The sequence below is a fragment of the Mobula hypostoma genome, chromosome X1 (assembly GCF_963921235.1).
Source record: "Mobula hypostoma chromosome X1, sMobHyp1.1, whole genome shotgun sequence".
In the NCBI taxonomy this organism is placed as follows: domain Eukaryota; kingdom Metazoa; phylum Chordata; class Chondrichthyes; order Myliobatiformes; family Myliobatidae; genus Mobula; species Mobula hypostoma.
This window is the reverse complement of record NC_086128.1, coordinates 11,693,787-11,717,482: the sequence shown is the minus strand read 5'-3', so window position 1 is coordinate 11,717,482 and position 23,696 is coordinate 11,693,787. Positions and strand designations below refer to the sequence as shown.

Sequence of the window (23,696 nt, the reverse complement as noted above, 5' to 3'; positions counted from 1 at the left end):
TGCACTGCGGACCGGTTTAATATTGACAATATTCTTGTGGACCGGCCTACCAGGGCGGGGGGGTGGGTAGGATAGCCAAAGGACAAAGGTAGCAGTCAAATGCGTTGAGCTTACCCCGAGAAAGACAATGACCATGGAGCCTTGCACGGGCACCAGTGCGCATGCGTGTACCTGCCGATTTTTTCTACAAATCATTTTTGCTGATTCTGTTCGGGGGGGGGTGTTAATCACGACTGGAATATTGGTAATAAGTGGCTAATACATTCAATTTCATTTCTAAAAGGATTTATCTAACGAATTTAATATTAAACACACAGCGCATATTTTCCTCACATGAATATAGTGGTAAGTCAATTATCAGGGGAGGACAGGGGAGCTTGAAGTAAGTGTTGACCGAACTTCCAGTAGAAGCGGTAGAGGCAGGTTCGATATTATCATTTAAAGAAAAATTGGATAGGTATATGGACAGGAAAGGAATGGAGAGTTATGGGCTGAATGCAGGTCGGTGGGACTAGGTGAGAGTAGCGTTCAGCACGGACTAGAAGGGCCGAGATCACCTGTTTCCGTGCTGTAATTGTTATATGGTTATATAAGTCACTTATAAGTCAATAGCATCATAACATTTTAAGTAACGTTTGGATATTAAACATACAGCACATATTTTCCTCGTATGAACATATAAAATCATTGCAACACACCAATATCGCTGAATCAGTGGGAGCCCTGGGATTGTTTCCCTGCAACAAGACGGTCCCATCGAAGGGTGATGGGAGACAGCGATACTCGAACGGAGTTCCTTATGTGCAGTCTATTCCGCAATTTAGTTTTCGTTGCATTCATTGCAGAAAACTCTGCTTCGCAGCGATATGATGTTGGAAATGGAAGAAACGTTTTCAGTGCTTCCGCGGCTATCTCAGGATACTTAGCCTTGACTTTGATCCGGAATGCCAGCAGAGATGTTATGTCAAACATACTTTTCAGCCCACCGTCATTTGCAAGCTCAAGGAGTTGATCTCCTTCCCGCGCTGACATGGATGACACACGGGTAATGACCCTGCACGTGTAATGGCTCAACAGTGGCCGTGACAGGGAATGAGGAAAGGTTTTCTTGCGGCCTGGTACCGGTCTGCGGCCCAGCGGTTGGGGACTGCTGCCTTAACACATAATTTCGTATGACAATCAAGTGCAGGAAACAGAGGATGAACTCTTAAGAGAAATGTTCAAAGCCCTGTCTCTAGATCTATGAAAGAGCAGGAGTGGTGGCCAGAGGTCAATATTTATCTAGCACTAAAACAGATCATAACTGCATTAACATCCAATGGATCTTGCTGTGTTCAAGTTGGCTGCTGTATTTGTTACACTGTAACACAAAAGTATCTTACTGGTTGTCAATAGCTTTGGAACAATAATGTATTTTCATCCTCTCTTTTCAGCGTCAGAGTCATAGCATGGTTACATTAATAAAACTTGAAAAAAGATGATGATGCACCCACCCAAAATAATGAAGCAAAGACCAAGGAATTGATTGTAGACTTCAGGAGAGGGAAACCAGAGCTTCATGAGCCAGTAATCATGGGGGGATCAGAGGTGGAGGGGGTCAGAAACTTTAAAATCCTGGGTGTCACTATCTCAGAGGACCTGTCCTGGACCCATCATATAAATGTTATTGTGAAGAAAGCACGACAGTGCCTCTACTTCCTCAGGAGTCTGTGGTAATTTGGCATGACATCAAAAACCTTGACAAACTTCTATAGATGTGTGGTGGAAAGTGTATTGACTGACTGCATTATGGCCTGGTATGGGAACATCAATGCCTTTAAGTGGAAAATCCTACCGACAGTAGCGGATTCAGCCTAGTACATCACAGGTAAAGACCGCCCAACCATTGAGCACATCTACATAAAACACTGTCATAGAAAAGCAGCATCCATCATTGAAGTTCCTCACCACCCAGGCTATGCTCTTTTCTTGCTGCTACATCAGATAAAAGGTAGAAGGTACAAGAGCCTCAGGACTCACCACCAAATTCAAGAACAGTTACTACCCCACAACAATCAGGCTCTTGAACAAAAGGGGATAACTACATTCATCTATTGAGATGTTCCCACAAACAATGGTCTCACTTCAATGACTCTCTCTTGTTATTTCATGCTCTTATTATTTATTACTTTTTTTTATATTTGCACTTGAACTTTTTGTTGTCTTCTATGCTCTTGTACTTTCATTGATCCTGTTAGTTACTATCCTATACATTTGCTGAGTATGCCCTCAGCAAAAAGAATCTGAGTTGTATGTGGTGACATGTATGTACTCTGATAAAAAAAATTACTTTGAACTTTGAAACTTTTGCTGATCGTTATAGCTGTGGGTGGAGGAGGAGGAGGAAATACAGCCAAATGAATCAGACAGAGACCACAATGAGGCCTCACTCAGGTTGGAGGAGCAATACTTCATATTCCATCAGGGTAGACTCCAACCTGATGGCATGAACATCAATTTCTCTAACATCCAGTAATTTCTACCCCCTCCCCCATCTATTGAATGCTGAAAGGCCAAAATAGAATGCATGTGGGAGAGTCTAAGACCAGAAAGCGCAGCCTCAGAATACAAGGAAGTCCCTTTAGAACAGAGATGAGAAGGGATTTATTTAGCCAGAGGGTGGTGAATCTGTGGAATTCACTGCACATTCAGTTGTGGAGGCAAAGTCATTGAGTATATTTAAAGTGGAGGTTGCTAGGTTCTTGATTACTAAGGGCATCAAAGGTAGAAGGAAGGAGAACGGGGTTGAGAGAGATAATAAATCTGCCATGATCAACTAGTAAAGCAGACTCGATGGACCAAATGGCCTAAATCTGCATGCATGTCTTATTATCTATGAATGCTCTTCCCAACATCACACGTTAGTGCATTGTGGTCACATAAGGCCAGTGTCTCCAAAGAGCCTGCTGACTTACAACTACCAATGTAATTGTAATCTAACTCTGTTGGTATGAAATCTATAGGACCAAGGAGAATGCTGGATAAAAACCCACCCCACGGTGTAAGTGGAGACACAAGAGATTGCACATGCTGGATAGCTGATATTTTCCTTCGAGATCTTACATCAGGACTGCTTACAGCTATGACCAACTTTAATGGAGGTATAAAATCTACCCGATCCCATCAGTGCAACAGTGAGTAAATGAGGTTAATGCTGTCCCACACTGGCTTGATTCAGTCATAACAAAGCGACTTTTGGTTCTGGTACTGCAAGGCTGGTAGAAATTGTGAACATTGGGTGAGAGAAACTGGGATAATCCCACAACTGGTCTCTTAAAGCTCATCTTTAAAGGGCCCTCCTCATCCTGTCTAAGTTTACTGTACACAATGCATACAGTTTTTCAGCAAATGGATGGAAATACAGAGAGCCTGTGTCTGACTTCCTGATGGAGGAGATCTGCAGTGGGACCACAATTTTGTGAAACAATCAACTATCTACTTTCCACCTTAGTCTCCAAGCTTCCAGTCGGTTTTTTTCCCCTATTGTGCTGAGCTCTTGATGTACGAGTTACATCACATTAGGAATACAGAGTATTGCTGGGTCTGCTTCCTTCTGAAAAGACTCTGGGTCTTTTGCCTTCTGGCACCAAAACAGTCACCATCACAAAAAGCTTTGAAGATTGGACCTGTATTTCACATCTACTGTGACACTAAGCCTTACAGCAATATAGAGCACAAAAAAGTACAGCACAGGGACAGGCTAGTTGGCTCACCAGGTCTGCACCAACTATGATGCAAATTTAAACTGATCCCTTCTGCCTGCACACGGTCTTTATCTTTTAATTCCATGCTTGTTCGCGTGCCTCTTAAATGGGGTGCATGATAGTGTAACAGTTAGTGCATCGCTTTACAGCAGCAGTGAGCAGGGTTCAATTCCCAATACTGTCTGTATGAAGCTTGTACATTCTCCTTATGACTACATGGGTTTCCTCTGGGTGCTCTGATTTCCTCCCACAGTCCAAAGGATTAGTAGGTTAATTGGTCACATGTGCATAATTGGGCGGCACATGGCTCATTGGGCCAGAAGGACCCAATGAGAACAGTGAAGAAAGAAATCGGGAGGGCTTAAAGAAGGCATGAGGTTGCTGAGGCAGACAAGGTGAAGGAGAATCCAAAGGGATTCTACAGATATGTCCAGAGCAAAAGGATTGCAAGGGACAAAACTGGTCCTCTTGAAGATCAGAATAGTAATTCATGCATAGAGCTAAAACAGATGATAGAGATTTTAAATAATGTTTTGCATCTGTATTTACTCAGGAGAAAGATAGAGTCCATAGAAGTGAAGCAAAGCAGCATTAATTTCATGGACCATATACAGATTACAGAGGAGGAGGCGTTTGCAACCCTGAGGCAAATCAGGGTGGATAAATCCCCAGGGCCTGACAAGGTGTTCCCTCGGACCCTGTGGGAGACAAGTGCAAAAATTGCCAAGGCCCTAGCAGAGATATTTAAATTATCCTTAGCAACAGGAGAGGTATCAGAGGATTGGATGATAGCCAATGTTGTTCCACTGTTTATAAAGGCTCTAAACAACAAACCAGGAAATTATAGACCAGTGAGTCTAACATCAGTTGTGGGAAAATTGTTGGAAGGTATTCCAAGGGACCAGATATATGAGTATTTGGATAGATATGGACTGATTAAGTCAGCATAGCTTCGTGCATGGTAACTCACGTCTATCTAATCTTATAGAGCTTATCAAGGAAACTACCAGGAAACTTCCAATCTGCGCCTTCTAAGGCATGAAAATGCCCAACGCAGGCCTCTCATGGTCTGAGTTGACGTTCCCTACCAGGAAAGTGGAAGAAGGCAAGGCAGTGGATGTTGTCTACATGGACTTTAGCAAGGGATTTGACAAGGTCCCGCATGGGAGGTTGGTCAAAAAGATTCAGTCGCTCGGCATTCAAGTTGAGGTAGTAAATTGGATTAGACATTGGCTTTGTGGGGGAGGCCAAAGAGTGGTAGTAGATGGTTGCCTCTCTGACTGAAGGCCTGTTACTAGTGGAGTGCTGCAGGGATCAGTGCTGGGTCCTTTGTTGTTTGTCATCTATATCAATGATCTGGATGATAATGTGGTAAACTGGATCAGCAAATTTGTGGATAACATGAAGATTGGGGTGTAGTGGACAGCAAGGAAGACCATCATGGCAGGGATCTGCATCAGCTGGAAAAATGGGCTGAAAAATGGCAGATGTAATTTAATGCAGACAAGTGCGAGGTGTTGTACTTCAGTAGGACCAAATAGGGTAGGTCTTACACAGTCACGAGGAAATCTGCAGATGCTGGAAATTCAAGCAACACACACAGAATGCTGGTGGAATGCAACAGGCCAGGCAGCATCCATAGGAAAAAACACAGTTGACGTTTTGGGCCGAGACCCTTCATCAGGACTAACTGAAAGAAGAGATAGTTAGAGATTTGAAAGTGGGAAGGGGAGGGGGAGATCCGAAATGATAGGAGAAGACAGGAGGGGGAGGGATGGAGCCAAGAGCTGGAAAGTTGATTGGCAAAAGGAATACAAAGCTGGAGAAGGGAGAGGATCATGGGACGGGAAGCCCAGGGAGAAAGAAAGGGGGAGGGGAGCACCAGAGGAAGATGGAGAGCAGGCAAGGAGTTATTGTGAGAAGGAGAGAGAAAAAAGGAAAATAAATAAATAAGGGATGGGGTCAGAAGGGGAGGAGGGGCATTAACGGAAGTTAGAGAAGTCAATATTCATGCCATCAAGTTGGAGGCTACCCAGACAGAACATAAGGTATTGTTCCTCCAACCTGAGTGTGGCTTCATCTTTACAGTAGAGGAGGCCATGGATAGACATATCAGAATGGGAATGGGACGTGGAATTAAAATGTGTGGCCACTGGGAGATCCTGCTTTCTCTAGCGGACAGAGTGTAGGTGTTCAGCGAAACAGTCTCCCAGTCTGCGTCGGGTCTCACCAATATATAGAAGGCCACACCGGGAGCAGTATATCACACCAGCCGACTCACAGGTGAAGTGTCGCCTCGCCTGGAAGGACTGTCTGGGGCCCTGAATGGTGGTGAGGGAGGAAGAGTAAGGGCAGGTGTAGCACTTGTTCCGCTTACAAGGTTAAGTGCCAGGAGGGAGATCGGTGGGAAGGGATGGGGGGACGAATGGACAAGGGAATCGCCTAGGGAGCAATCCCTGCAGAAAGCAGAAAGGGGGGGAGGAGGGAAAGATCTGCTTGGTGGTGGGATCCCGTTGGAGGTTGCGGAAGTTACGGAGAATTATATGTTGGACCCAGAGGCTGGTGGGGTGGTAGGTGAGGACAAGGGGAACCCTATTCCTAGTGGGGTGGTGGGAGGATCCCATGATCCTCTCCCTTCTCCGGCCTAGTATTCCTTTTGCCAATCAACTTTCCAGCTCTTAGCTCCATCCCTCCCCCTCCTGTCTTCTCCTATCATTTCAGATCTCCCCCTCCCCCTCCCACTTTCAAATCTCCAACTATCTCTTCTTTCAGTTAGTCCTGACGAAGGGTCTCGGCCCGAAACCTCAACTGTGTTTTTTCCTATGGATGCTGTCTGGCCTGCTGCGTTCCACTAGCATTTTGTAGGTCTTACACAGTGCACAGTTGGGCACTGAGAAATGTAGTAGAACAAAGAGATTTGGGAATACAGGTCCATAATTCATTGAAAGTGGTGTCACAGGTAGACAGGGTTGTAAAGAAAGCTTTTGGCATAAATCAAAGTATTGGGATGTTATGTTGAAATTGTATAAGACATTCGTGAGGCCTAATTTGGACTATTGTCTGTAGTTTTGGTCACCTATCTAGGAAAGATGTAAACAAGGTTGAAAGAGTACTAAGAAAATTTACAGGAATGTTGCTGGGACTGGAGGACCTGAGTTATATGGAAATACTGAAAAGGTGAGGACTGCACTTAGAATGTAGAAGATTGAGAGGATTGACGTACACAACATTATGAGGGGTATTGATAGGACTAATGCAAGCAGCTTTTTTCCACTGAGGTTGGGTGGGACTTAAACCAAAGGTCATGGGTTAAGGGTGAAAGATGAAAAGTTTACAGGGACCATCAGGAAAAACTTCTTTATTCAGAGGGTTGTGTGTGGAACGAGCTGCTAGCACAAGTGGTGCATGCAAGTTCAATTTCAATGTTTAAGAGAAGTTTGGATAGGTACATGGATGGTATGGAGGGCTGTGGTCCCAGTGCAGATCAATGGGAGTAGGCAGTTCAAATGGTTTCAGCACCGACAACATGGGCCAAAGGGCCTGTTTCTGTGCTGTACTTCTCTACGACCCTATGACCGTGCCTGTGGCTAAAGAGTATATAAAGATCTCTGACAAAGCCCCAGCAATCTCCTCTCTTGCTTCCCTCAGTATCCTGGGATAAGATCCCATCAGGCCCTGGGGACTCATCCAGTTTAATGGTTTTCAAAATACTTTGTTACTTCAAAGGGATTCTGTATCACATGGTCTCTTCATTCTCTAGGCATAGTATGCAACTCCAAACTCATGGCACCAGTTACAACAGAATAACCCTAGATATTTGTAACAAGATATCTGTAAAGGAATGCTGCCACCGAACATATTCCGAGCTGCAGCAGTCAATGCAAAAGCTTTATGGGGAAGGACTGCAGTCTCAGTCTTGCAGCCATGAGACACTGAGGGGCTAAGACCTGTGTAAAAGCCTCTCAAACACAGGAGTAGCAAAGATGCCTTGTACAGAGGATGCACTAGCACAACTATTTATAGATCTAATAATGCTATGCATGTGTTATCTTGACAACACTATGAATGTAAGGAAAGCTCCACTAAAACATCAAAGCAAGCAGAAGTTGTACTTCCCCCCCAGCCCCCCACTTTTATAGAAATAAAACTTTACAATAAAACATCAACATCCAAGGAAATGGCTGGATAGGAGGCCCAGTTTATCTCAGATATATCTCAAGTGGTAAGACATACATACCAATACAAGTATCCTTTAAAAAATCTTATTCCTAACCCTCAAAAGAATTTGCTTAGTAAGCAGAAAAATAATGTCTTACAGGACTAGAGAGAAATGTCTAGAGCTGAAGTTAATTTGGACAACTCCTTCTGTTGTCAGAAAGTAGAAAGTTGTCCAAACTATCAGTGAAAAAGGAAGCAAAGTGCAATAAAAGATCTGTTTAGAGCATGAAGGATCTCAGTCCTGAAACACTGACTCTGTTTCTCCCCCCACTGATGCTTTTTGAGCTGCTGAGTGTTTTCAACATTTTCAGTAATTATTTTAGATTTCCAGCATTCATTTTAAACAAATTCTGGCCTAGTTTCCCCAGGGTAATTCCACTTTGAGAATAAAGAAACAAAGTCATTCGCAGCCTCCATCTCTTACAGAATGTACTTGGTTATACAAACATACAAATGAGGGCTTGACCACTAAAACATACTCTGCCATTCAATAAGATCATGGCTGCCCTTACTGCAACTCCAGGAGAGTGACCAAGATTTCTGCCTCCAATCTTTGCTGAAACTATTCTATAAAACCCCGTTGGGAGATGTACAAAAGTGAGTGTTACAAAGCTTGCAAAAAGGCAACAACTATCTCTTTCTTCCTGTGTGTAGCTGCAAGACCTCCACTTGGCATATCATTCCGGAAAGGGATTCAGCATGTGCATGAACTGCTTTGTACAGCACTGCACCAGCTCTGTGTCATTTGCTCCCCATAATAATTAGCAGGATCTTGGCCCTACTTGCAATTTCTCTTTTGGTCATTTTCACTATTTTAAACACTAAATAGTCAACAGAGGAAGCCACGGTAACCAATCTACAAGTAACCTTGCGTTGCAACCCTCAAACAACATCACGTGGTCAATCAAGGCAAGAACAGTTTCCAAAATTGCCATGCTTTGTGGAATTAAACTGGTGGCTGTTGCCATATTTTTAAATTCAAAATTCTTCTGCCCCAGTAGCAGTTTGAGAGAATTTGCAATTTTGAGCCATATAGACTAGAGATGTTCTATGTTCTATTCCCAGTCTATGCTGAGTATGCAGATTTCATGCACATATTTATAAAGAGTATTCACTCCCCCTTGGAAATTTTCATGTTTTATTGTTTTACAACATTGAATCACAGTGAATTTAATTTGTTTTTTTTTGACACTGATCAACAGAAAAAAACTCTTAGAAACATAGAAAATAGGTGCAGGAGTAGGCCATTCGGCCCTTTGATCCTGCACCGTCATTCAGTATGATTATGGCTGATCATCCAACTCAGAACCCTGTACCAGCCTTCCCTCCATACCCCCTGATCCCTTTAGCCACAAGGGCCATATCTAACTCCCTCTTAAATATAGCCAATGAACTGGCCTCAACTGTTTCCTGTGGCAGAGAATTCCACAGATTCACCACTCTCTGTGTGAAGAAGTTTTTCCTCATCTCGGTCCTAAAAGGCTTCCCCTTTATCCTGTGAAAACAGATCTTTACAATGTGATCCAATTTAATTGCATAAGTATTTACCCCCCCCCCCTTAATGACACACGAAATCGTCACTGGTTTCAGAAGTCGCATGATTAGTTAAATGGAGATCTGTTTTTGGAGATCTATGTGAAGTCAAGGTGTTTCAAATGATTGTAGTAAAAATACACCTGTATCTGGAAGGTCCAACTGTTGAGTCAGTACCCTGGCAAAAACTACACCATGAAGCCAAAAGAACCCTCCAAACAACTCTACAAAAAGGTTTTTGAAAAGCACAAGTCAGGAGATAGATACAAGAAAATTTCCAAGTCACTGAATATGCCTTGAAATACGGTTAAGTCAATCATCAAAAAATGGAAAGGATACAGATGAGCTGTAAATCTGCCGAGAGCAGGCCATCCTCAAAAACTAAGTGACCATGCAAGAAGAGAACTGGTGAGGGAGGCCACCAAGAGACCTATGACAACTCTGGAAGAGTTACAAGCTTCAGTAGTGGAGATGGGAGAGACTGTGTATACAACAGCTGTTGCCCGGGTGCTTCACCAGTTGCAGCTTTATCGGAGAGTGGCAAAGAGAAAACCACTGTTGAAAAAAACTCACATGAAATCTGGGCTAGAGTTTGCCAGAAGGCATGTGGGAGACTCTGAAGTCAGCTAGAATCAAATTTGAGCTTTTTGGCCATCAGACTTTACGCTATGTTTGGTGCAAGCCAAACACTGCACATCATCAAAAACATACCATCTCTCCTGTGAGGCATGGTGGTGGCTGCATCATGCTGTGGGGATCCTTCTCTGCAGCAGGCCCCGCAAGGCTTGCTAAGGTAGAGGGTAAAACGAATGCAGCAAAATACAGGGATATCCTGGAGGAAAACCTGATGCAGTTTGCAAGAGAACTGCGACTTAGGAGAAGATTTGTTTTCCAGCAAGACAATTACTCCAAGCAAAAAGCCAAAGCTACACAGGAATGGCTTAAAACAACAAAGTTAATGTCCTGGAGTGGCCAAATCAGAGTCCAGACCTCAATCCATTTGAGAATTTGTGACTCGACTTGAAAAGGGATGTTCACTCACAATCCCCATGCAATCTGACAGAGCTTGAGCAGTTTTGTAAAGAAGAATAGCGATAAATTGCTATGTCCAGATGTGCAAAGCTGATAGAGACCTATCCACACAGACTCAAAGCTGTAATTGCTGCCAAAGGTACATCTACTAAATACTGACTTGAAGAGGGTGAACACTTATGCAATCAATTATTTTTTGTTTTATAGTTGTAATTAATTTAGATCACTTTGTAGAGATCTGTTTTCACTTTGACATGAGAGTCTTTTTCTGTTGATCAGCGTCAAAAAAGCCAAATTAAATCCACTGTGATACAACGTTGAAAAACAATAAAACACAGAAACTTCCAAGAAGGAGAATACTTTTTATAGATAGACACTGTATCAATAATAGCATTACTGTTGGGGTCATGATACAAGGACACAAGTTGAGAACTATAAACAAAATAAAAAGCTATCATCTGGAAAATTCCTTTTGTGACAGCTGGGCTCAGTTTGTAAAATGTTTACCTCCTTATCTCTCAAGATCTCTAACATGAAACCTAAGGTGACATTTTACGGGCATTTGCAGAATGTTGTTCAAAACAGTTTGCTGTGTTGCCTTCCATAACAATAACCACTGTGATTCATTATTGGAAAATGCAATTATAACAAAGTAACTGCAAGTCCCCTTATTATTAAATAGCATATCCCTACAACGTTCTGCATATTGCATCCGACAATATTTAGGGCCTTTCCTACTTCATGCCCTTTATATAATCTACAGTGTTTCCCAACCTTTTTAAGCCCAACAAAACCCTAAAGCACCTTCATATTTCCCAACGCCCCTCTTACACACAATATACTTTCTGTCGCCCCAATAGTGTAAAAACATATCTACATGAGAAAAATGATTCTGCTTTAAATTTTTATTTGTCTTTAAACCTAGCTTACACAGTACCTGTACGCTGTACTGCAGCTTTGATTATCAATGTGATCCTTGAGCTTGATGGTTTTTAGCAAGAGTTGAAATATCTGGTTCAAGCTGTGACTGCAAAAGGTTTAAAGTCCCCACACGTAACAATATCTAAGTGGTTTCTGTTTTTTTTTGAAATGAGTATATGGTTCACTGCACTGAGCCTCTCTCAACAAGGTAGGAGGATGGGAATACAATGAACAGCAGTTTAGCTCTTTGCCAAAGACCAGGAAACTTTGTATGACAGTGTAGCCACATACCACAAAAGCTGACATTTTTGAAAAGCATGTTTGCTTCTTCATCATTCTGAATTTTGATAATTTCTTCTTGCAAGCTCTCTTCCTGTTCTTCCACCTTGCAAAGAAATGGGTTAATTACCCAGTCTGGAATATCCAGATTGTTCAAATCCTTGAATTGATTCTGAAAATCCTTCTTCAGTGACTGCAGGTATAAGCAGTACTCTTGCAAATCACGATCTGTGATAGAAAGTGTCACACTTTTCATGCAGTGAGAACATTCCACTCCCAATATTTTGTTTATATATTTCCAATTTTCTGATAAAAGTGGAAACTGCAATTTTGGCCTGGATTAAATTGAAAACCTCACCCTGATGTTTCATATTTAGAATGTTCATTTTGTCATACAGATCAACTAGGTATGCCACATCTCCCAGTAGAAGTTCAATCTTGTTTCCCAAGCTCTTGTTGATTTTGAGCAAAAATTCAACCACAGTATCAAAAAGATCAAAGAAATATTTTAAGCAGCAGCCTTTTGACAGCCAACACAGTTCAGTGTGGAGAAACAAGCATCCAACTCTTCATTGCCATCTTGGCATAACTGGCAAAATACTCTGCTATTTAATGGATGAACTATAATCTTGTTGATAGCAGATATTACAAGATATTGTATTATCTTGATTATTGGTGGGGAGGGGTGCGGTAAGCAGCACCCTAACTTGAGGCACGAGACCTGACCGACTGTGTCAACTCACTGCCATCGTCAACATCCGAGAGGCATTCCCCGTCTGTGTTCATTTTTAATTTTAATTTAGCCCCATTAATGAATGATAGGTATGTACTGTATGAGTCTGAAGGTGGTGAAGCCTTGAATTCTAATCCTACTAAGAAACAGAAACTACAGAAAGTGCGTCAATACAATGTTATATACCTGGAGTATGGTTTTATTCTGTTCCTGTCAGATCAGCAACACCCCATGTGTCTTATTTGTAATACTGTACTGTCTAATGAAGCCATGAAACCATCAAGATTGCAAGACGCTTCCATAAAAGGCATCCTGAAAAGGCATACAGACAAGCCTCCAACCCTAAGACAAGCCACCTCCAGGCCTCCAGTCTTGCTTTTAATATCCCCTTAAGTACCTTTACTGGCACTGACATTCTGCACTCATGAAAGTGCCCTTTTTTAGTAAGTCACCTAAAGGCAGTCAATGCTCACAATATTTGCAAATCTAAGTCAATGCCATAGAAACATAGAAAGTAGGAGGAAGACTAGGTCTTCAGCCCTTCAAAGCTGCTTCTCCAATTGACATGATCGTGGCTGATCTTAAATCCCATAAGCATATTTCTGCTCTCTCCTCACTCATTTTGTCTGTAAATTGATCTCTTTCCTTTGGTGGCACAGTGGTGCAGCTAGTAGAGCCACTGCCTCATAATGCCAGACACCCAGGTTCAATCCTGACCCCAGGTCTTGTCTGCGGGTGGAATTTGCACATTCTCCGTGCTGTGTGGGTTTCCCCAGGTGCTCTGATTTTCTCCCACATCCCAAAGGTGTACAAGCTGATTGTTTAATTGGCCACTGCATACTGTCCCTAGTATAGCTGAATAGTAGAATTTGGGGAGAATTAGAATATGGGAAGAATAAAATGGAATTAGTGTAGTGAGTGGCTGAGTGCTGAGCACTGACTCGATGGGCCAAAAGGCCCATTTCCATGCTATATAACTCTGTGACTCTAAATGTTTCATTGACGGGGCTTCTATTGCCTTCTTGCTGGAATGATGGAAGCCGAGAGCATCCTCTGGAGAAATCACAAGGCACTAAACTATGTACGTCAAAGTAGTGACCTCATTGAAACACAAAAAAGTTTGATGGGTCTTGACAGAATCAACATAGGGCTGATGTTTCCCTCTGGCTGTAATGTTGAGAATCAGGGTCACAGTGTCAACATAAGGGATTGGCCGTTCAAGGTAGAGTTAAGAATGTTGTTCACTCAGAGATGGTGATGGTTGGAATTCTATACCTGTGGATATCCAGTACATTCAAGAGGTAAAGTGATAGATTTTTATTTTTTAAAGAAATCAAAGGAAAATGGTACCGAAATAGATCACCTACGATCTTATTGAATGGCAAAGCAGGAATGAGGGGCTGAATGGCTGCTTCCTGTTCCCATTTCTTATGTTCTCCACAAAGAGCGAGTCAGTATTCCCAACTGGGGCTCTCAGGTGGAAGATTTGTTGGTTTTAAAGCATGTGACCACTTGTCTCTAAGCAGCTGTTAAAGTCAAAAATCTCCCTTTATCGCTAGCACTTTGGCTGTGGAGAAGGATCTGTAGACATCTGTTCTTCACAAGTATATAATTATAGTTTTAAAATAAAAACAGGAAATGTTGGAAATGCTCAGCAACATCTGTGGAGAGAGGAACAGAGTCAATTTTTCAGATGAAGGGTCATCTTACCCATTAATTGGGTTTTTCTTTCCACAGATGCTGTCTGACTTGCTGAAAGATTCTTTTTTTTTCTTTAATTCAACCTACCAGAACCCTGAAATGATAAGTCTTGTTTTTCTCTCACAAACATTTTATCCATTTACTGTCTGAGTCTGAGTCAGACTGGTATTAGTTTACACAGCTAATCCTATGTCACCTATTGCCAACATTTCTCATCTTACTTGATACCGAAGTGGCTAAAGTACAAAATGTCTGTATAGAGTTTGTATGTTCTTCCTGTTACTGTGTGGGTTTCCCTGAGGTGCTCTCATTTCCTTCTGCATCCCAAAGACATGCGGGTTGGTAGGTTCATTGTCCCTGAGGGTGTATGTGAATGGTAGAATCTGCGGACAGTAGATGGGAATATGGGGAGAATAAAATGGGTTAGTGTAAAAACTGGGTGGCTATGGCCTGCATGGACAGTGAGCTGAAGGGCCTCTTTCTGTGCTGTATCTCCATCTTTAAACTCATAAGTGACAATCTGAGGAAACAGGAAGTGCATTGGGAATTTCACAGCAATGGATCTTTTATGATTCTGACCCAAATGAAAGTCTAGGTACAACAATAATAACACAGACAATGACTTACTAGGATCCAGCATTGAAAACTTTACACTAGTTAATATCTTGCACCAGGTGATTAGGTTACCTACCGTAAAGAAGATCAATGATATGGTTCACTACCTCAAACCAACTCTATATCTCTTATTTTGCAAAATTCATGCAATCTTCTTACAATTAATGGAAAAAAAATGCAGAGTAAACCTTAAGAGCATAAGACAGAGGAACAGAATTAGGCCATTCAACCCTTCAAGTCTGCTCTACCATCCCACAATGGTTGATTTATTATCCCTCGCAGCTCCATTCTTTTGTCTTCCCGTAACCTTTGGCACCCTTACAAATCAGGAACCCATCAACCTCTGCTTTAAATATATCCAATAACTTGGCCTCCACAGCCGTCTATGGCAATGAATTCCACAGATTCATCACTCTCTAGTTAAAGAAATTCCTCATCTCTGTTCTAAACTGACACACTTATATTCTGAGGCTGTGCCCTCTGGTCCTAGACTCTCCCACTACAGGAAACATTCTCTCCATGTCCTCTTTATCTAGGTATTTCAATACTCAATAGATTTAAATGAGAACCCAATCAAACACTTCTCAAATGTTAACCATTTCATTCCTAGAATAATTTTCATGAATCTCCTGTGGACCCTCTCCAATGCAAGCACCTTGTTTCTTAGATAAGGACCCCAAAGCTGCTCAAAATAGACCAAGTGCAGTCTGACCAATGCCTTAAACAGCCTTAGCATTGCATCCTTGCTCTTATATTCTAGTCCTCTCAAAATCAATGCTCACATTGCATTTGTCTTCCTTACCATCAACTCAATCTGCAAGTTAACCTTTAGGGAATCCTGCATGAGGATTGGTAAGTCTCTTTACACCTCTGATTTCTGAATTTTCTCCCATTTAGAAAATAGTCTAAACTTTTATTCCTTCTACCATACACATGACAATACACTTCCTTCCACTGTAATCCATCTGCTACTTCCTTGCCCATTCTCGTAATCATTCTGTAGCCTCACTGCTTCTTCAACACTACCTGCTTTCCACCTATCTTCCTACCGTCTGCAAACATGGCCATAAAGCCATCAATTCCATCATCCAAATCATTGACATATAATGTGAAAAGCAGTTCCAAAATTGACCCCTGTGCAACACTAGTCACTGGCAGCAAATCAGAAAAAGTCCCCTTTATGCCTACTCTTTGCCTTTTGCCAGTCAGTTAATCTTTTATCCATGATAGTATCTATCCTGTCATACCACGGGCTCTTATCTTGTTTAGCAACCTCGTGTGCAGCACCTTGTCAAAGGCCTTCTGAAAATCTACATACACAACATCCACCAATTTTCCTTTGTACATCTTGTTTGTTATTTCCTCAAAGAATTCCAACAGATTTGTCAGGCAACATTCCCCTTAAGGAAACTATGCTGACTTTGGTCTATTTTATCATGTGCCGCAAAGTACCCCAAAACTTCATCCTTAATAACAGACTCCAACATCTCACCAACAACCACTGAGGTCAGGCTAACTGGCCTATAGTTTCCCATCCTTTAATTTCCTCTCTTCTTAAAGAGTGGAGTGATATTTGCAATTTTCCACTACTCTGGGAACCATTCCAGAACCTTGTGATTCTTGAATGATCATTATTAATGCCTCCACAATCTCTTCAGCTATCTCTTTCAGAACCCTAGGATGTAGTCCAAATGCTCCAGGTGACTTATCTACCTTCAGACCTTTCAGCTTCCCAAATATCTACATTCATTTCTGCCCCGATGCTCTTGAATCTCTGGCATTGTACTGGTGCCTTCCACAGTGAAGACTGATGCAAAATACTTATTCAGTTTGTCTGCCATTTCTTTATCCTCCATTACTACCTCTCTAGTGTCACTTTCCAGTGGGCCGATATCCACTTACACCTCTCTTTTACTCTTTATATATCAGAAACAACTTTTGGTATTATTGGCTAGCTTACCTTCAAATTTCATCTCTTCTCTCCTTGTGGCTTTTTTAGTTGTTTTCTGTTGGTTTTTAAAAGCTTCCCAATACTCTAACTTCTCATTAATGTTTGCTATATTATATGTCCCCTCCTTTGTTTTTATGCTGTCCTTGACTTCCCTTATCAGCCACAGTTGCCCCATCCTCCCTTTAAAAATACTTCATCTTTGGGATGTATCTATTCTGCGCCTTCTGAATTGCCCACAGAAACTCCAGCCACTGCTGTTCTGCCGTCATCCCTGCGAGTGTCCCATTCCAAACAACTTTGGCCGGCTCCTCTCTCATGTCTCTGTAATTCCCTTTACTCCACTGTAATACTGATACATCTGACTTTATCCTCTCCCTCTCAAACCATAGGGTGAATTCTAATATTATGATCACTGCTTCCTAAGGGTTCCTTTACCTTAAGCTTGCTAATCAAATCTGGTTCATTACACAACACCAAATCCAGAATTGCCATTCCTAAGTGGGCGCTATCACAAACTGCTCCAAAAAGACATCTTGAAGGCATTCGACAAATTCCTTCTCTTGAAATCCAGCACCAACCTGATTTTCCCAATCCACCTGCATATTGAGATCTCTCATGACTATTGCAACATTGCCCTTTTCACATGCCTTTCTATCTCCCGATATAACTTGCATCCCACATCCTGGCTACTATTCAGAGGCCTATATTTAATTCCCATCTGGGTCTTTTTACCCTTCCCGAAAGAATACTACATCTTTCAATCCTCTTTCTAAGGATTACTTTTTTTTAAACCAACAGAGCCACTCTAACCTATACAATGTATATCCTTGGATGTTAAGCTCCCAGCTATGATCTTTCAGCCACGACTCCGCGATGCCCGCACGTCATACCTGCCAATCTCTAAATGCGCAACAAGACCATTTACCCTATTCCGTATAGGGCGCGCATTCAAATATAACACCTTCAGTCGAGCATTAATCACCCTTTTCAACTTTGCCCCCATGTTACCGGAAGTTAAATTCCTATCCTTTTCTAAACTTTTTGTCTTTTTCAGTCTGGAGACTTTTGTAACCTCTCTTGCACTCTCCTCCGCTTTTACTTTATCCTCACTTTTCCAAACCATTGTACTATCAAGCCTTCTATTTAGTTTAAAGACACTTCATTTATCTCATCCCTCTGACTGCAATTTTGCCCATTATCTGCCTGTCCTTCCTCAGTCTCACTACACACTGCATCTACTTCTCTACTAACTGCCCAGTCCCCTGCCTTACCACTCCGGTTCCCATCCCCCTGCCAAATTAGTTTAAGCTTTCCCCAACAGCTCTAGCAAATTATGTATATATGTGTCTGTATTTATTCGTGTACCAAAGTATCGAATGCAACTATGGAAGAATTAACGACTAACGACTATGTTGATACGCTGTGCGAACATGTCGGTTACTAGGACCCTGCGGGCTCTTTCTGTGTGTATTTGATTACGCGGACTCTAAGACCCAGTGAGATGCCCAGGAGCCGGCCGCAGGAGGAAGTGATACAAGCACAAGAAAAAAAGATAAAAACTGCACAGCAATCACACGCACGCACGCTGATCCCCAAACTGCTGCGGGCCCTACATGAGGAGGTTTTACAGCCTGATCAGAGGAAGAAGCCAGGTTATATCACTCACCTGGCCATCCAGCTCATGCCCAGCCGGGCGCTGAGCGCTACGACCAGCCCGAAATGGCAAAGTTTGGTGGATTTCGCAGAGAGTCTGTTTCACCCCCTCTTCAGGCAGGTGGCTGAGACTAATGACGTCAGTCAGCTCTGACCTACAGCATCATCTGCATAAATTTGACTTTGTAAAGAAAGATTACCATCTACTCATTAACATGCAGCCATTGTACAGCATCCTCCGCTGCTCCACATCGCGACAACCTTCATAATTATGCAATTAAATGCCTCCATTTTTCCTTTTAACTTTGTAGTTCATCCATTAATATAGATATTCAAATTAATATTTTTTTAAAAATATGTAGAGAAAAAATCACAACCAAAATGTACATAAACTATATTTGGAAATTATATTAAATATTAATTAGAAAAACGTGTTAATATTGTCAGATTCATATTTGTATTTTAATTGATTACAGTTCTGTTATGTTCATTTACATGGAACCAGTATTGTTGTGAAATGTTTTATGCAAATATAATTTGATTTTAGATCAGTCCCTATGGTTAAATGGATTTTGGAAGAAATTAATCATTTGTATCAATTATCAATCATCATTTACATGTGTTTTCTGTTGAAAGTGCCACAAAAATGGCCTCTTCATTTTAATTAATTCTCAGGATTTGTGAAAGGGACTGACATTAAAAAAAATACAAATAGTCTTGAAAACACAGCCCTTCCCAATATGGGACCTTTGCAGACTTTCACAGAGAAACAGGTAGTTCCGTTTCTTTCAGCTTTTATTTTCCTTAAAGGACGAGATTTTCAGAGAGAAGATATTTTAAAAATGCAACAAGGAATCATTGGGAGAATATCTAAACCCAGGAACGTGTAACAGAATTGTAGAGAAAGTGTGTCTAAGTGACAGTTCCAGTGATTAAACTAGCTACTCCTGGTCAGTATCGGTGTGTGGTCTGTGCTGAACTTACTGTAAGCGAATTCATTCTCACCGCACTCCAATAACAGCTGGTGTGGAGACATCTGGAGCATTTGAGCAAAGATCGCCTAATTGTCAGACTTTTGCATCCTCCCTCGCTCCCCCCCCCCCCATGCACTTACTATATTTTAGACTCCCACGTGTAAAAAAACAATTTGGCAGAGTGGGTGGTGGATTCTTTTCCACCATTTTACACTTTTTTTTCCGCTGCTGCTTTTAATTCCTGCTGGGCTCGAGTTCCACACACAACTGACAACTTTCCTGTGCTCGGTTCGAGTGACGACCCTTCATGGCCCAAATACCATCCTCCATTAACGGGGTATCCCAGCACAACCAGAACTTGTGCTCACCCGGGGACCGACTGCATACTGTCCAACAGAGGTCGCTTCAAATTGAAGCGGAGTGAGAGCTCTGGTTAATGCGTCCTCTGTTCGCCTCACTGTTTCTGTCGCCTGATCGAAGGCGGTAAAGATCACAAATAGTATTTGTGACTTCCCCGGTCTTCATAGCTCAGTTTCATAGTGGGGGTGTACTTACCAACAGAAATAATTGAAGCAGCATGGTAGGTAAATCGTGTTAACTAAGCATTCGGAAGATGCGGGCTGAAGAGAGGATCAGTCTGAAAACACGAGAAATCATAAACGCTGCAAATATTCTGGGAAGATAGCATTGAGAAATGAAAATGCACAGAATATATGGAACCTTCGTCAATATCCCCTTTAGGCGAGTTAAAATGAGTTTATGCTTGGATCGAGTCGGGCATTTTTTTTTGTTTACGAATTGTAATGACTTTACTGGTGCCTCTGGTTTGGAGGAATTACACAGCCTGCGCTGAGGGGGGATGTGGATTAACCACGATCACCCAGAGATTCGGCAATTTAGTTGCTGTCTTTTGATACCGCAAACTCCTTCTAGCATCCAAGGACAATGCTTTACTCCCCTGATCTGAACCCTCTCACTCTCTCTCTCTGTGATCGGAAGTTATTCGATGATAGACGGTGGACTGTAAATCATTATTAGTCCGTGAGCCAGTAGGGTTGGTCGGTACCATCTGAGGGGAATATTGCTCATAGTGATTTTTGGCAAGGTATACATCTCTAGTGTTAGAAAATATGTGATAGCATTGCACCAGTGGTAGCTTTATGTGTGCTATCATGCATTTTATAACGCTGCCCTAAAATAAGCATTTCTGAAAAGTGGCCAATATAAAGTACAACATATATATTCAACCTAGTGGTATTTTGTCATCAGTGATCCCTCAACATTGAGATTTGTCACAATGATAGCTGAGTTCAACTATTTGTTTGTGCCGCTTTTGTTTAGAAAACAATCGAAACTGCAGGCGCTAGATTTTGGTACAACAGAAACGTTCGAAGAACTCAGCTAGTCCAGAAGCATCAGTGGAAGAGAAAACAGTCAACGTTTTGGTTCAGCGACTCTTCCTCGCAACTGGGGGGAAAATGTGGCCTCACGGTAAGTCAAGAGACATCAGTAGAGTGAACAGGTCGATGACCTTTCGAAACGTTTGCAGTTGGTAAAAGGTGCATGCCGAATAAACTGTCAGCAAGAAGTGGAACCTACTCCTAAATTGTAACTGCACGCTTTCTGGAGGTGAGCTAGAAGCCCAATTACATAGAAGGGGCTTTCATCACGTTTTTTTCAACAGTTACCGTTCTTAAGAACAAAATTCAGATACTGTACTAAGAACAACAACCAGTGCGTGCTGGGCACTAATTTTTCCAACTTAGTCCGTGAGCCAGGACCCCAAATTTGGGCCACCGGTACCATCTGGGGGGAATAATTCTTATAGTGATTTTTGGCAAGGTATACACCCCTAGTGCTAGAAAATATGTGATAGCATTGGTAGCTTTCTGTGTGTTATCACTCGATTTATAACCCCATGACAAAACACACTTTTCAAAACTATACATAGCACAGAATAAAGCATTCTACTTCAAACTGATGGTTCTCTCTTATTATTGATGCTTTGTCTTTCAAAATTGGTGGGAATATAGCTCAGACTATATGTTTTGCAGAAAAGTTGTTAAAATTAGCATCTCTACAAATGTCATCTATTACTGGCAGTGACAACACAGTGACTATACATTACACAAGATGTACTTCTGTTTTCGTGTTCTGTTTCACATTTATATCTTGTATATCACCATTTATACGTACATTTATATCACCTTTGCAGCAGGTGCTTTTTTCACCAGCAATGTTAATGTGATTTTTTTTCTGTTTCAGGTACTGTGGTGGTGGGATAGTCCTACACAAGAGAGGAGAGAGAAGAGTGGAGTAGATTTAGATCTCGAGTAGCTGAATCACTTTTCTTCAGAATGGAGAGACATAAGCACAAAGAATCTATTAAGAAGCAGTGTATCATACACCGGAAAACATCAAAAGAAGATGATGACCATTTAGTTAGTCCTTGAGACTATGAATCCTGGAAAACATTACTTGAAGCAGCCAAAGTGAGAAACTATGCCCCTATTTTAGATGTTGCTAAAAAAAACTTGGAGAAAGAGAAGTCCCAAGAATCTACTATCACCGAAGATGCAGAAGCCTCTTCACCATGAAGAGAGACTGAGATACTCTGAAAAGGAAAGTCAAGGAAAGCATTACTGATGAAGCTGGTGAGAATCCCTGTACATCAAAAAGGCCAAGTAGGAGATCTTCATCCAAAGCAGGAGATATGATCAAATCTGCATTTTTTGTAATAAGGTGAAATTTCTGAAGGGCTCCATGTCATGTAAAAAGCTTTTGGGGGCTAGGGTAACATTTTCTGCTGTACTGATGTTAATATGGAATATATACAAAAAGTGATTACTTATTTGAATTCCTGAATAAATTCTCTACAAATCCATGTGATTATATGTGTCCTAGGGTTTTTTATTGACTTTTCCAAAATAAAGAACAGACAAATATGTTTCTAAAAATGAAATGATTCACTCTCCTGAAATTGGGCACTGTACTGCGAGTGCCACCAATGACATAGTTTTCAAGTAGAATTTTATAGCAACATTTGATGAAAAGTGCTTGAACTCAGCTATCATTGTGACAAATGTCAATGTTGAGGGATCACTGATGACAAAATACCACTAGGTTGAATATATATATATATATATATATATATATTGAAGAAGAAGGGGGTGAGGGGTCACTCCCTCCAACAAGCAGTCAAGTCCTTGTCAAATGCAGCAGAAGAAAGCAGCAACTGGATTTGGATTAAAAGGAAAGACAACAACTGGTATGGAACTGAGGGGGTGTATCTGGGACGCCAGGTAGCACCGTTGAGCCCTCTGGAGACGTCATGGGCTTATCAACGAAACGTCAAAGAAGGAGGGTGCCCACTTGATGACCCCGATGACGTACCTACCCTCCCTCCTTGTCACCACTCCAAGGTCACTGCCAACACCGAGTGCCAACTTACCATAGGAATTGAAACATCAAGTCCTAGTAGCTCTACTAATGTTGTACTTTATATTGGCCACTTTTCAGAAATGCTTATTTTAGGGTAGTGTTATAAAATGCATGATAGCACACATAAAGCTACCACTGGTGCAATGCTATCACATATTTTCTAACACTAGAGCTGTATACTTTGCCAAAAATCACTATGAGCATTATCCCCCTCAGATGGTACCGAGCAACCCTACTGGCTCACGGACAAACTGGGGACACTAGTGTGAATGAATTGGAAAAGGTGGGCAGAGGAGTTTGGCTCGAGAAACATGAACAGAAAGTATTGCAGGAATCTTTCTGGATGATAGCACAGGAAGCAAGGTATCTGGTGGCCTGTCCAGAGTGTTGTGGAGCTGCTCTGTGAGTATCCTTACCTTCCTGCGGAAGCCAAGGCAGCGAGCAGTCGGAACCTCAGCTGAGCTGGCCCCTTCCCTATTCTAGCGTGCTGCCCTAGCTACTGACTCCTAACCCAGTAGAATGTGAGGATTAAGCCAGAACCCACTGGCCCATCCAACTAAGTGCCTCTGAGACATGAACACTGCCTTCATGTATTACTTTCTCCCAGAAGAGTCCGTTTCATCAATGCTGTAACCAGCCAGCAGAAGATACACAGTAGCTTGGGATCTTATTATTATTTATTCATTCACATGAATGCCGACATTTACTCTATCGGCCATCTCTAATTGTTCCTCAACTAAGGAGACAGTTAAGAGTCAATCAGAGAGACTGTCATGTGTATTATCTATAAAATATTCTGAAGCTATTGCTACAGAAGACTATTAGCACCTCCCAAACCTGCCACCCTTAACATCAAAAAGGCACAGGTGCAAGAGAACACCATCCCCTACAGGTTCCCCTTC

At 41.8% G+C, this 23,696-nt stretch overlaps 1 protein-coding gene and 1 long non-coding RNA gene across 5 annotated transcripts in view; one reads left to right on the top strand and one right to left on the bottom strand.

Annotated features, from left to right (window-relative positions):
* Window positions 1-18,792, bottom strand: part of LOC134340551 (bromodomain adjacent to zinc finger domain protein 2A-like) — a 145,867-nt gene extending 127,075 nt beyond the window's left edge. For 2 of the 4 annotated variants that reach the window (XM_063037927.1, XM_063037925.1), the window contains exon 1: window positions 18,393-18,792. Coding sequence is in view for 2 of the 4 variants with exons in the window: in XM_063037924.1 (XP_062893994.1) it covers window positions 16,736-16,901 (166 nt within the window). In the remaining 2 variants the exon portion in view is untranslated. Of the gene's footprint in view, window positions 1-16,735; window positions 17,811-18,392 lie in introns of those variants that run through there. The other 2 variants (XM_063037924.1, XM_063037923.1) reach the window with 2 other exon arrangements.
* A 1,025-nt stretch (window positions 18,793-19,817) lies between these two features.
* LOC134340430 (uncharacterized) lies at window positions 19,818-22,222 on the top strand. Its single transcript, XR_010016553.1, has 3 exons — window positions 19,818-19,933; window positions 20,695-20,844; window positions 21,619-22,222. It is a non-coding gene; the product is annotated as an uncharacterized LOC134340430 (long non-coding RNA).
* Window positions 22,223-23,696: the final 1,474 nt, after the last annotated feature.